Source organism: Myotis daubentonii, chromosome 10 (assembly GCF_963259705.1).
Source record: "Myotis daubentonii chromosome 10, mMyoDau2.1, whole genome shotgun sequence".
In the NCBI taxonomy this organism is placed as follows: domain Eukaryota; kingdom Metazoa; phylum Chordata; class Mammalia; order Chiroptera; family Vespertilionidae; genus Myotis; species Myotis daubentonii.
In genome coordinates, this window is record NC_081849.1 from 53,853,684 (window position 1) to 53,867,458 (window position 13,775).

At 41.2% G+C, this 13,775-nt stretch overlaps 1 protein-coding gene across 1 annotated transcript in view; it reads left to right on the plus strand.

Moving 5' to 3' along the window:
• The window catches only part of PHF14 (PHD finger protein 14), a 168,582-nt gene extending 167,800 nt beyond the window's left edge, over nt 1-782 (plus strand). The window contains exon 18 of the mRNA XM_059712429.1: nt 280-782. Within this exon, the coding sequence (XP_059568412.1) occupies nt 280-303 (24 nt within the window). The 3' untranslated portion in view covers nt 304-782. The remainder of the gene's footprint in view (nt 1-279) is intronic.
• The last annotated feature ends 12,993 nt before the right edge of the window (nt 783-13,775 follow it).

Here is a 13,775-nt window from a genome sequence, read left to right on the forward strand (position 1 = left end):
AAGGATTTGCAATCGCAAGTTTCCTAATGTAAATGCTCAATGAAAAGGGAGACGAGGGTTTCTATTCAGGTTTTAGCTAAAAGAGCTTTCTCAGGCAGCCGTTTCAAGGGGTTGGGATTATCATTCTGGGGACACAGCCCTGAGTTTATAGAAGATATGCTAGAATGTTCGTGTGGGTGGTGGAGGAAGTCATTTGTATGAAGAGTTTGCAGTTTTACCTGTATGATTCCTAACTCTTGATTTCCATGCCTTTGTGTAATTCTTTCCCTGTGAGTGTAGGTGAGACCTATGACTTGCTTCTGATCAACTGATTTCGATAAGGATGATGGAAAGAACATGACTACATTTACATAATTCCGTTACATAAAATGGTAACATACATCTTGGGAAGACTCTCTGCTCACTTGTTGGTTTTGATGGAAGGAGACCCAAGTGGCAAAGAACAGCCAGCAAGAAAATGGGGTCCCCAGTCCTACAACTACAAGGAAATGAATTCTGCCAACAACCTGATTGAAATGAACTATTTCCCAGTCAAACCGTCAGATGAGACCCATCCTCGGGCACCTTGAATGCAGCCTTGCAGAAAACAAAGCAAAGGGTACCCAGACTCCTGACCCACAGAAACTGTGAGATAATAAATGTGTGTTGTTTGAAGCTAAATTTGTGGTAATTTGTTACACAACAATAGATAGCTAACACAGTCAGTACTTCCAAAAGCATGTTTAGTTGAACACTTTTCTCATACCAGGCTGGATGAAAATAAAGTTTACACTTCCAAATCAGTTTGGGCAATGTTGCATTCTATATCCTCTACCACCTTGGAGAGTCACAGTGCATTCTGAGAAATACAAAGGAGAATCTTTGTTAAATTAAAGTTACCTACAATTTTTTTTCCACTATGGAGCCCAGTCCCATGTTAATTTTTTAAATTTCTAATGATATCTTATAAAACTAGTTTTCAAATGATCATACCACAATGAGTGGTTGTGAAGAACAATAGCCTTCATGCTGGGGAACACATCTCATAAGTGGATCAATTTTCAGATTCTCACTTCCTAATATTCTTTACCCCAAATTAATACTCCTGGAGAGGAGTCTTTAAGTTTCTATTTCCTACTTCATTAAAAAAAAAATAAATTTCTAGATGACACACCAGAGAACAACTTGAAACCTTGGTGCCCATGTTGAGACAGTGAATGACCGTAGACTGGATATCAAATCCTTTCACAAACCCAACTTTCCTTTCTTTACTTTCACATTTCAGAAGAGTTTATGGGATGGAGAAATTGCTGTGGCCATCTTCGGAAAATACTGTCTGCCACAAAAGGGCAAACAGATTCACAAATGAGTCTCCTCATAGGTAATTAAAGCAAAATGAACTATGTTCAAGGATAGGACGAGGACGTCCCCTGGGATGAAGTATAACCTACAGCCTGAACTGCTGCTGCTGAAGCTCGTCTGAGCTTGGTGGCTGTTCAAGAGGAAAGAAAGAAGCTTAAAACCCTGGGGTTCACACACAGAGAGTTAATGCCCCTGCCATGCCAGACCTGTTCACAGTGACTCCTCACAACCACTGGAAAGGTAAGGGCATGTAGTCCCCATATTCTATAGGTACAGGAAACTACACTTTAATGAGTTACACAACCAGGACTTGAACCTAGACTTGGTTCTCCAAGTCCAATGTGCTTTTGTTTCTCCTCTTCAAGGTAACACTGTAGTTCCTTTTATGGAGATTTCACCGCTCTAAAGGGATCTGGGGAGAGTACTGGGCTGCCAGGGCGATGTAGATGTAACTCGAGCCCTTGAACAGCCTGTTCAAGTTGCATTCTTAACCTCTAAGCATAATGGCAGGCCTTTTTTTTTAGCTCATGAGATGTCTATTGAAAGACTGATGAGATTCTGGTGATCAGAAAGTACTTTTGTAATAAATAATTATGAGGCTGAGAAATATTTGTAGAAACTGAAAGTTTAGTATCACATTATATAAATCATTGGAGGAACTGAGACACACAAAGTTGACCTTACTATGAATTTGTTTATTCATTCCTAAAGTGTATTCTGTAATTACATAGGAGGCCATGGATAGGTAGCTCAATTGATTAGAGCATCATCCAAATATGCCAAGGTTCTGGGTTCGATCTCTGGTCAGGGCACATACAAGAACCAACCAATGAATGTATAAATAATGGAACGACAATTTGATGTTTTTGTCTCTGTCTCTCTCTCTCATTCTCTCTTCCTTTCTCTCTCTCTAAAATCAATCTTTTAAAAAGTTACTTAGCATATGAACAGATTAAGTAATAGATAAGTACTTCATTGTCTCTACACGAAACATGCCAGGAAAGAACAATGACAAAGGAAATTGTAATTTTCCCCAGAAATTTCTCTTATAAGATTAAATACAGAGGCATGTATAATCTATGTGTATAAATTCCTTTTTTATATCTGGACTATTCCCTAAAGAATTAAGAGATGGGCCCAGCTGATATGGCTCAGTAGTTGAGCATCGACCTATGAACCAGGAAGTTACGGTTCAAGTCCCAGGCAAGGCATATGCCCCGGGTTGGGGGCTCAATCCCCAGTAAAGATTCTCTCTCATCACTGATGTTTCTATCTCTTTCTCCCTCTCCCTTCCCCTCTGAATCTCTAAAATCAGGAACAGACAAAATATAAATTAGGAACCAAGGTCAAGATGTTACTGGAGGAAACAGGTTCTTCAGCAGTGTCATGGGAAAAGAATTCCAGGGACACTCACGTAGGAGGAGTTTTGAGTGATAGTGGCAAGATGTATTAGAGTGAAAGCAATAGTACACTCTCGGAGAGACAGAGGGCAGGCTGGCTATGTAGGGCAATGGCTGTGTGGACTCAGGAAAGGAAGTTGCAGAGGCAAAAGGAGAGTCTTCTGCTGCTGTTCCCTGCGCCCCTGCTTGCAAGTCTCCGGGGGACCCTTAGAGTTTAGGAGAAAGGAAGGCAAAATCTATGTGCCTAAGGGAAGGTAGGGTGCTCTAGGAGGGTGCACACTCGGCTCTTTGTCTAGCTTCCATATATTTCCTTGGGTTCCAGAAAGAACAGGCTTTCTTTCAAACTATCCAATCTCTTTCCTGGATTTTCCCGGGGCTTGTGCCCTTCCTCAATCTGATCCCTTCCCCAGACTTTCCCAGGCTTTGCCCTCCCCCTTTATGGTTGTTTTCTCTGTCTCCCCCGTTAATCCAGCTGAATAATGACAGTTACCCCCCAGGGTGGCTGTAAGGCTGTCGTTCCTGCCTAGTCCACTGGCAGGACATTGTCTGGAATCATGACAGTTCCTCCCTGGGGTGACTATGAAACTATTGCCTGACTTGATCAGGCTTAATTTGTTCCCTTCTCTTTTGTTAATAACTAACTGCCTATGCTGTCAGACTGGAGCTGAGGTAGAATGCAAACAGGCAGGTTCTACTGAGTTATTACAGTCAAGCCACAAATTTGGCTCTGAGCTTCCTGGAGGCTAAGCAGCTAGAAATTAATGAACAGACTAACGGATTTTGATATATCAGTAGGAAAAATATATTTGCCATTAGCTACCTAATTCTATAATACTTCACACTCAATATTCTTTGCAGATAAACTTAAATATGGAAATTTTTGTGCAAAATAAAGGTTTTGCTAATTAGGAGGAAATGCATAAAGGAGTGTGTTTACTAAAGTGTTTCTCATTATGAAAAGCGATAGTTTCAAAAAATGTATTACGAGATAAGAAAGAAATTTTCAAAGAGTTCCCAGGTTAATCAGGAAAAGTAACCAAGGGCCTGCTGCTTTGAAGGTTTAATCCAAGATGCTTATCCAACCTCTTTGTTGAACAAATCTTGCAAATAAGGACTTCTCAGAAGATCCACAGCATTTTCTGTGGGAGTTTGAAATGCCAGCAGAACAGGCTTTCTTATGAGACGATGCTGGCATAACAGCCTAACAGCTGGGGTGGGGATGGAAATGGAAGATAGCAAAATTGTTTCGTTGCCTGATTTTTATGCAATACCACATAACAGCTTTTCTGGCAATGACATAACATAGGCATAACATAATGAAAAAACAAAACAAATAAACAAACCAAAGAAAGAAAACAGAGCTTGACAAGAGCCACAAGCTCTTTGCCCTAATGACAGATCTTTCAATGGCTGCCTTTAAACCTAAGACTAGGTGCCCTAGCCAGTTTGGCCCAGTGGGTAGAGCGTTGGCCTGTGGACTAAAGGGTCCCAGGTTTGATTCCGGTTAAGGGCACATGCCCCGGTTGCAGGCTCAATCCCCAGTGGGGGGCATGCAGGAGGCAGCCAATCAATGGTTCTCTCTCATCATTGATGTTGTTATCTCTCTCTCCCTCTTCCTTCCTCTCTGAAATCAATAAGAATATATTAAAAAAAATAAAATTTAAGCCTAAAATTAGGGCAGTTGGTGAATGGATCAGATTAGTAAATGTCTGGAACTCAACATCAGCAAATCCTCAGTACTCAATAATTACTAGTGCTAACAGGTAATTTTAAAAGTAGATAAAATTATGACTCTTATGAAGATTAAAAATGAACACCCATGAAAGATTTTTGTTTAATGCATTGGTTTTTTTTTTTAAAAAAAAGATTCTAGAGAAAAAGGGGAGAGAGAGAGAGAGAGAGAGAGAAATACCAATTTGTTGTTCCACTTACTTTATTGGTTGTTTTTGTTTGTTTGTTTGTTTTTGTTAATCTTCACTTGAGGATAGTTTTTTCAATGATTTTTAGAAAGAGTGGAAGGAAGGGAATGAGTCAAAGAGAGAAACATTCATGTGAGAGAGGCACATGGATTGGTTGCCTCCTGCACGTGCCCTGACCAGGGCCAGGGATTGAACCTGCAACTAAGGTACATGCCCTTGACTGGAATCAAACCCAGGACCCTTCAGTCCCAGGGCCAACACTCTATCCACTGATCCAAACTGCTAGGGCTGTTATTCCACTTCTTTATACATTAATTTGTTCCTTCTTGTATGTACTCTGACCAAGAATCTAATCTGCAAACTTGTTATATTGGGATAACGCTCTAATCATCTGAGCTACCTGGCCAGGGCTATTCGTTAACAAAGGAACCAGACAGATGTTATAACCAGTTCAAAGAAGAACCCAAAGAACAGATACATTTATAGATGAGAAATATTGAAATGAATTTCCAAATGGACTCATCAGAGAGAACTCATTTGCATGTGCATAGACATGTATGATTTGCTTTGCCATTGATTGTAAAATAGCTCAAAGGCAATAAAAGCTATAATCCTGGAAAGGTGCCTATAACAATGCATAGTTTTCCAATGGAGACTCCCTGTAATATTATTTCTTTATTCTCAGTTTCTTTACACTAGTACATAAATGTGAATTCAACCCTGGACACTCCACTGACCCTATCAGTGCCACCGTCAGGGCATTCTGAAGCACATGATGCCCTTTATCTTATGTCTTGAGATTCATCAACAGAACAGTTGCTGCTGTTATTCTTGGCTTCCTCTGTGATGTGCTGTTTCTCATTAGCTTTCCATACAGGAGGGTGGCCTTCTTAAGCCAGCAACTTCCATTTCTTGGGTTCTGTCCACTGGCTACAGTATAAAGCACATCCTATTAGGATCATGCGTTTGAAGTCTGAACATGAGCAAGGTGCGTTCAGTCCAGTGCAGCCAATGCTGAACATGTCCTTTTTCAGTGGTGACAGGCTCAGATGAAACCTTGTGCTATCTAATCTGGAGAGCTTTAGAGTGCGGATTCTGCATTGCAAAGCTGTTATTCATACCTGCAGATGACCAGCCATGGTAAATGTGTGACATTAACTGCCTCTCACCCGCTTTGTCGCTCCCTGGCTGACACTGGGACACTGGTGGGCAGCTCGCTGAGCTGGGCTATAATTAGCATGTGCCTAGAAATGCAGGTTGTTCACAGATAGACCTTTGCAGGGAATTGCTCATTATTCCTGTGATTTCAGGAAATAAAGACCCCAATTAATTTCCAAGCCCAGGAAAGACAGAAGAGCAACAAGCAGTTTTCCTCTGGCAACAAGAAGGAGAGAAGCTGATCAGACCCAGGTAGTCCACACAACTGGATAAAGTGCATTTGTCCTTGCTCATCCCCATGCCTGGCAGCAAGTAGACAGACACAACCCCCAGCCTGCCCAGAGGAAAGTGACGGTGCGTCCCAGTGGGCTGCCCTTTCCAGGCACTAAAAGCAACTGCCCTTTGTCACACCACGAGCTGAGCCAGGAGATGTGCTGGGCAGAGGAGGGAGGTTTGTAGTGCTAGGATAAAACGATTCACCCTGAGGAAGAGAGGAACAAAGAAAACATGCAGTTCTCCCTGCAGAGTTAAAATACTGCCAGTCATAAGTGTAGATATATTCTCTGGATAAATACAACATTTTCATCCGGGAATGTATGTTTGAACATGGGTGTGTTGGAGTGAGGACAGGGAGGAGAGGAGGATATCAGTTGGGTGCAGTGGCCTAGAATGTTCTAAATCCAATACGTTGCTAAATGTCAGGAGCATCGGATCATGTGCACGACAGGTTGTCCTGGTGCCTGGCTGTTAGCTCATCAGAGGTGAAGGGAAGATGTCAGCAAGCTCAGGCATCTCCGCATGTCCACAGAAATGCCACTGCACTCACTATCCTCGGGGAAATGCTGCCTTCTCAGACTGGGAGGGCGCTGCAATGAACTCTGGGGACGCTGTGATCAGACAGACCCGTGGGCCTGGCACCTGGAGCGTATTCCAGTGGCCTTGCCAGACATGATCAATTGCTGTTTCTGAAAGATCTTGATTTTAGGTAAATTTACTTTCCAATCATGAGCACCATGCTACCAGAAAGACAAATTAATTTAACCTGAGTGACTTACTGCTCCCTTATGAATTACTTTCCAATTGTTTTTAATAGCCTCTCTTTATCTCTAGTGCAAGAAAACACAGTTGACCTTTAACAGCCTCTTTTATAAATGGACCCAATGCAGTCCAGCTTTTCCACTTTCAGATCCTTATCTCCCGGCGCTTCCAATCCAGACTCATCTGAATGCAGGTCCAGCTGCCTCTCTAATGGTATCTGTCCATTAATTAAACACTCGGTGCGTAACAGCCTGCACACCAGCAGCTGCAAAAGATGAGAAGGTAGTTCTCCTTTAATCTACAAATATTTACTTTCTTTGGGGGATTGTTTGGGAAAAGATTAAGTGTATAGGAGGATAACCAGCTGATGGAGAATGTGCGTGTGTGGAGGCTCCCAGCCCTGTCACATCAGGTGCAATTAGTCAGCAGGAAGGCTGGCCCCTAATCCCGGCAAACACAAACTACACAGCGCTGGTGAGAAAAGCATCATCTGAGGATCTTAGTAATTGCATGTCCATGAGTTTGCAGAGAGGAATGAATCTAACTTACAGAGAATCGGACTCTGGTATTTATGGGATCCCATCTGCACAAAAGCTAGTCCTGGCTTGTATATTCTTATCCGGCCCACAGTGCATTCTGGGACCCTCCTTAGCCCATTTACATTTTTCCTTGTTTCTCAGACTCATTTATCACTGAACTGTATAGAAACTGTCCCGGAATAACTAAACAACAGGTTGAAAGTTGAACTCAGCATTAGCTTTTTAAAAATGTTCTAAATACAGAAGCAGTGTATGCTGTGGTAAAATATTACAAAATATAGATAAGCAAAACTAACAGAACAAAAAATTATAGAGACTGAATAGTCAATGCTTCAGTGTATATCTTTCCAGATCATTTTTCAAAGGTTTGTATGTCTTTTGGAACATATATGTTACATATATATGTAATACATATAATATATATATTTATAAATTTATTTTTATTTTGTTATTTGCTTCTTTAGTTTACAATGTCTATTTCCCCACTTCACCATATTTTCATCTCCTCAGTATACAAGACCATATTCACATTTTATTATTGTCTCAAAAATGTCCTCTATATCTGGTTTGTCTAAACTAGCATGCAATCTAGAACCACACATTGCCTTTCATTGCTGTCTCCTAGCTTGCTCCCTTTCCATGCACCACTGTACTGGAGAGAGGGGACCTCAGTTTTCTAAGACAAGGCCCCGTGGCTTATTCAGGCTCCCTGAAAGCAGAGACTAAGATAAAGACTTTTGTGGAAGATGATCTCACGAAGTAGAAGTGAGGGAGCAGGAAGACAACAAAGAAGAAGGAAATGCTAACGGGTTGGGGGAGGGGGTGTAATGACATTGCCACGGTAAGGACTTGGGTCCAATTCTGCCAGGACTGCTGAGAAGCAGCTTGGATGCCCCTGGAATTGTCCATCTGAGAAAAAAGATTCTGAAGCATGTATCTGCCAACTCCCCTTGGGTATGGGGGCATTAACTCCCTTCTGCTTCCAGCTGTGCTTGCCCAGGCCTAGAGCTTGTACAGTATCAGAGAACATCTTGGGCAAGAATGCTGAAGAGGCTCACCTAACATCTGTCCACTCCAGCTGTTGTTGCCATCTGAGGTAGGCCAAGGAGATGTGATGTGGGGGTACCTATAGCCCATGTTATGGATTTGTCTGTATTTCCCCCCCCCCCAATACTATACATTTTGTTATTCTATAGAAGCATTTCCTATAACTAATGAGTTATCTAAGGCCAGATATAGTTACAGGAAGCATTTTGGGGAAAAGAATGGCTTGATTACTATTTATATATGACTGCAAAGATGTACTCACACCTTTTATTTTCAAGAGATTAATTCATTAAAAAACCCACCCTAGTTACTGAGTACCAGATATTGAGGTAGGTACCAGATATTGATAAAATGACCTTGCCCTTGAGTTTAGCAAGTGGTAAAATAAAACGGTGCCATGGTACAATTTTGTAGAGTGTGGTGCTGGGTCAGAGGTGGGAGTGATAAATTCTTTCAAGATAGAGAGGGAGGAGGTAGAAGGAGAGAGAAAAGTCTTCTCCATTGCAATTATGCTTGTCCTGGGTTTTGAAAGATGAGTAGATGGGGAGACATGTATTCTAGGCTGAGCTATATTGGGAGCAAGGGTTATAGGCATAAAAATAGAAAACTTGTTTGGAAAACTGAAAGTCATTCAGTATGACTGACAAGTGGTTTTAAAGGGGTGAAGCTAGAGTAGGAGAAAAGGTAGGCACAGATCATGGAGATCTTGTACACCAGACTAGATATTGTCTCCACTACTTATTTCACATGGAACGTTCCTGGCAGGAACACAGCATGTAGGCATGAGTATAAACAGACGTCAGGAAAGTGGAAAACAGGAGTGGAAGGGTCCACACCAGGTCTATTGCTTCTGTGGCTCGGAGACTTATGTTGAGTGCAATAAAGGAGGACTAGTGGCCATGATTAGAGGAGCTATTTCTATGAGGGAGGCAAGGGGCATGGGCAGAGCTTTAGTACCCAGGTGCTGAAGGGCAGTGCTGTGCTGGGGAGAAAAGAATCCCTCCACTTCCTCAAGAATACAGGGCTTCACTATCTCCTTGAAGGCTGGGAAGATCAGGAGACCACCTTCTTGCCGGAGACATTCAAGTTCTCATAGCAAACATAGCTAGTGGGGCGGCATCTCCAAGTGCCTTTTCAGGCAGTAGTTATAGGAGTAGATGCTGCAACATAACTCTGGCTGGAACTAACAACTTGGTATGAGCACTTCAGTGTGATCCCTGGAGATTCCCCAAAATGATTAGGTCAGACTTGTCAGGGACTGGAATAAGTAGATAAAATGAGGTCATTGATATTGGTGTTGATGTAGATATGGTGAGTCCCATCTGATTCCATATGTAGGTAAGGTCGGGAAGATCTGGGTTAAAAGTACTAGTAAATAATGATGAGAGCATACCTGGTTGGGTTTTATGGCTCAGGGCCCGTAGTTTGTACCTAAAAGTCTCTCTTCATGTGTTCATAACCATCATGATAGTGTCCATCTTGTGGTCATACCTTCCAAAATATGTATTATTATTATGATGGATTATAGCATGAAGGTCAGAAGCTCCTCACATGATACAATCAAAAGACCCAGACCTATTGCTCTTGTCCACCCTTTGTTGGCTGTCGTATCTCCATGTAGGTATGGATCACTGCAGGAAAAGAGGCTGTATATTCAATCCCTTCTGCCAAAGTGAGGAGATTTATCGGAGGAGAAGTAATGAAAGGAGGCAGGGAGATGGGAAATATGGCCAGGAATCAGCTACACTCAACAAGACAGTGATGTCTGGAGGAGGCAGTGACAAAAGGGGAAAAATCAGAGCAGCGTCCCTCTGCAGAGCCGGCCAGCAGCGTCTCCAGGTGATGCATGATGATACAGGTCGCCGAGTGCTCCTTTCCTAACTGGGCTGTGCCAGGCTCTCACAAACAAGCGGATTTATTGTATTGTCATTGGTGCATCACTGAGCAGAGACATTGTAAGGAATTATGGGTAATAGGTTTTTGGTTTTTTTTTTTCTGGTTGAAGCCAACACCTGCCTCTTTTATCTCAGCAAGCAGGAGACTCAGAGAGAGCCAAGTGGAATTTACACATACATTGATTATATTCCTATCCTTCTGTTTCATTATGGCATGTGTTTGACTTTTGTTGTTACAAAAATAATATAATAAAAAGAACACAAACTACAGTCATATATAAAGTGTGAAGAATAAGCATTATTGTCTGTCTGGTGCTCCTACATTTTTAAAAGTGATCTATCAATATAATAATTGTCAGCTAATAACATAATACAACTAGGTTCTCCCCCTGCTGCCCCCGCTTGAGGATTAAAAGAGGGAGGGAGATGAATGAAGAAGAAGAGTGTTCATGTACCTTGTTGATGACAAAATCACTTAGTGAACTATTTTGAGGGGCAGTTTAAATAACCAGCAGAATTAAAAATGTGAATTTCCTTTCACCCTGCAGTTTCACTACTAGGAAAATTTCCCTACAGATATACTCATGCAAATGTGAAAAGATAGATGAAGGATGATTCTAGAAGAACCATTTAGAAGTGAAAAATTGGAAACAACCTAAATGTTGGTCAATAAGGGATTTGATTAAACACATTACAGTACAACCTCATGATGAAATATTACTCAGCATTATAATAAGTAGTGTGCATTGAAAAAAAAAAAAAGCAAGTTTCAGAACAGTTTGTGTAGTAGGATTCCATTTTAAAAATATATACATGTATAAATGTGGATGTGCCCAGAACATTTCTGGAAAGAAATGAAAACTAAACAATCATTCTTCTGGAAAAAGCAACTGAGTGGTAACTGTAGAGGTTGAAGTTAAAAACTGTTGTACAAAGAGAAAAAAATGTTGCCAGCATCTTTTATTTATGTAAATTTCAAACACATTTAACAGTAAAAAAAAAAAAAGGGAAGGGAGTATACTTAGCTTTCAGGATTTCTTTTTTTTATCTTTAATTTCTTTATTGGTTAACGTATTACATATGTGTCCTCATCCCCCCATTAACCCCCAACGTGCCCCCCCATTCTTGTTCTCATCCCCCCCCCTCATGCTCTCATCCCCCTGTTGTCTGTGTCCATTGGTTGGGCTTATATGCATGCATACAAGTCCTTTGGTTGATCTCTCCACCTTACTCCCATCCTTCTCTACTTTCCCTCTGAGGTTTGACAGTCTGATTGCTGCTTCTCTGTCTCTGAATCTGTCCCTGTTCATCAGTCTATGTTGTTCTCTATATTCCACAAATGAGTGAGATCATGTGGTATTTATCTTTCTCTGACTGGCTTATTTCACTTAGCATCATGCTCTCCAGTTCCATCCATGCTGTTGCAAATGGCAAGAATTCCTTCTTTTTTACTGCAGCATAGTATTCGATTGTGTAGATGTACCCCAGTGTTTTAATCCACTCATCTGCTGTTGGGCACTTAGGCTGTTTCCATATCTTAGCTATGGTGAATTGTGCTGCTATGAACATAGTGGTGCATTTCTTTTTAACACGGACTGCCTCAAGATAGGCGGGCCCAAATGACTAATGGAGGTGTACCCCTACCCCCTGTCGTGTGAACTTATGTCAACTCATCACTCCTCAATGGGGTTTCCTCTCCCTCTTTTCACATTCAGAATGAGTTTTAGCAACTACAAAGTATGTCAAGGAAGAGGGGAAATAAATTGAGTAAAAGTGTTTGGGTGGAATGTTGAAGAAACACCTAGAAAAGGTAGGAAGAAAATCCTTGTTGGCAGCGATCAACCAAGAGGAACACACCATCTACTTTCCACGGGATGCTTCATGTGAGGCTACTGACAATGCTGTATTGAACAAACTCATGGTCATTTCAACCACACTGAACTCCCAAGTTGGGGTTGGAATCCTTCATTTTCTTTCCTGTGTAAGCTGTGGCCATGTGCTTGCAGATGAGGGGAGCCAGCTTATCTTGGAGGAAGAGCATCTCCAGTTCTCAGAAAGAGCACCACACTCTGAGGTGTCACCCACTGTCTGGTGAGCAGGAGTCTGTGCACAAAATCTATACATAACAGGTTAAATGGAACGTCCTTGATCAAATGGCCATTTTAGTAAACTGAGCTCATTTCTACTCCATAGACATCACTGAACACTTTCTATGTATCTGTTCAGTAGGAAAAGCTTTTCCTTCAGAATATTATACAAGGGACAATTGGATTAGTATTGTTCACAAAAACTTATGAAAATTTGAAGCAAAAAGTAGTAGCTATCAGTGAATAAACAAGAGAGCTCTTGACATCATTAAAGACCATTCGATTTTTTTTTCCTTTCCATTCAGAAGTCTTCCACACTTGTCAATTCCACTTACTTTTAATTATACCACATGAATAAATTACACGGGGGGAAAAATAGACCTGTGTATGTTAATTATGTATTGACAGACAAATAGGTCCAGCTGATCAAACTGAACATAATTAATGTGTGTGTGTTCTTTGGTTAGCTCTGTTTGGCTGTTTTAACAAGCAGTACCCAGATTTACTTTAGCTGTTGAGTAAAAGGAGAACAAAGGAATGTGATAGGCAAATCTAGGATTATGTTCAATTAAAATAATGCAATTAAAATAAAGAATCCAGCCAGGATTGTGTGGCTCAGAGGCTGAATGTTGACATCTAAACTAAGAGATCATGGTTCGCTTGCAGGCTCGATCCCCAGTAGGGGGCATGCAGGAGGCAGCTGATGGATGATTCTCATCATTGATGTTTCTATCTCTCTCCCTCTCCTTTCCTCTCTCTGAAATCAATACTTAAAAAAAAAATAACAAAGAGCCCCAAAGTGGTACAACAGGGTTTTTTTTTGCACTGTAGTTTGATATTTGGGGTCCTTCAAGATGAACTGCCTTAGTTTTCAGGCTTTGGAGTTAGCTTCACGCCACCTGCTGGGTGGTGTTAGGATTTGCATATGTATTAGGACAGGATCTGGAAAGACATTTGCATTTGCAGTTAACATCTCTGTGCTGCTGGCTACAACAGAGTACCCTGTTTTCTGGCCTATAGCATTTTCCTATGATTGTGTTTTTCTTTCTTCTGTCTTCACTGCCAGAAAGACTTATAAATTAGAAAAATATCATTTATTTTTCAAATCTGATATGTACAAAACATGGCCTAGTGAACAAATGAGATTAGGGGACAGTGAGTGAATGCACACACCTGAGCCTCCCCCTCACATGCTTGTTTGGTGGTTATGTACTTAAGCTGGGGCCAAAAGTATGTATCCAGGTAAACTGATCTACTAATGTCTCATTTCATTTTTTCCATTCTATCAAATATCTTATAAAATAAAGGTATGCATATTAGTTTTATCTGACAAATGAGCTCTGATAAATAA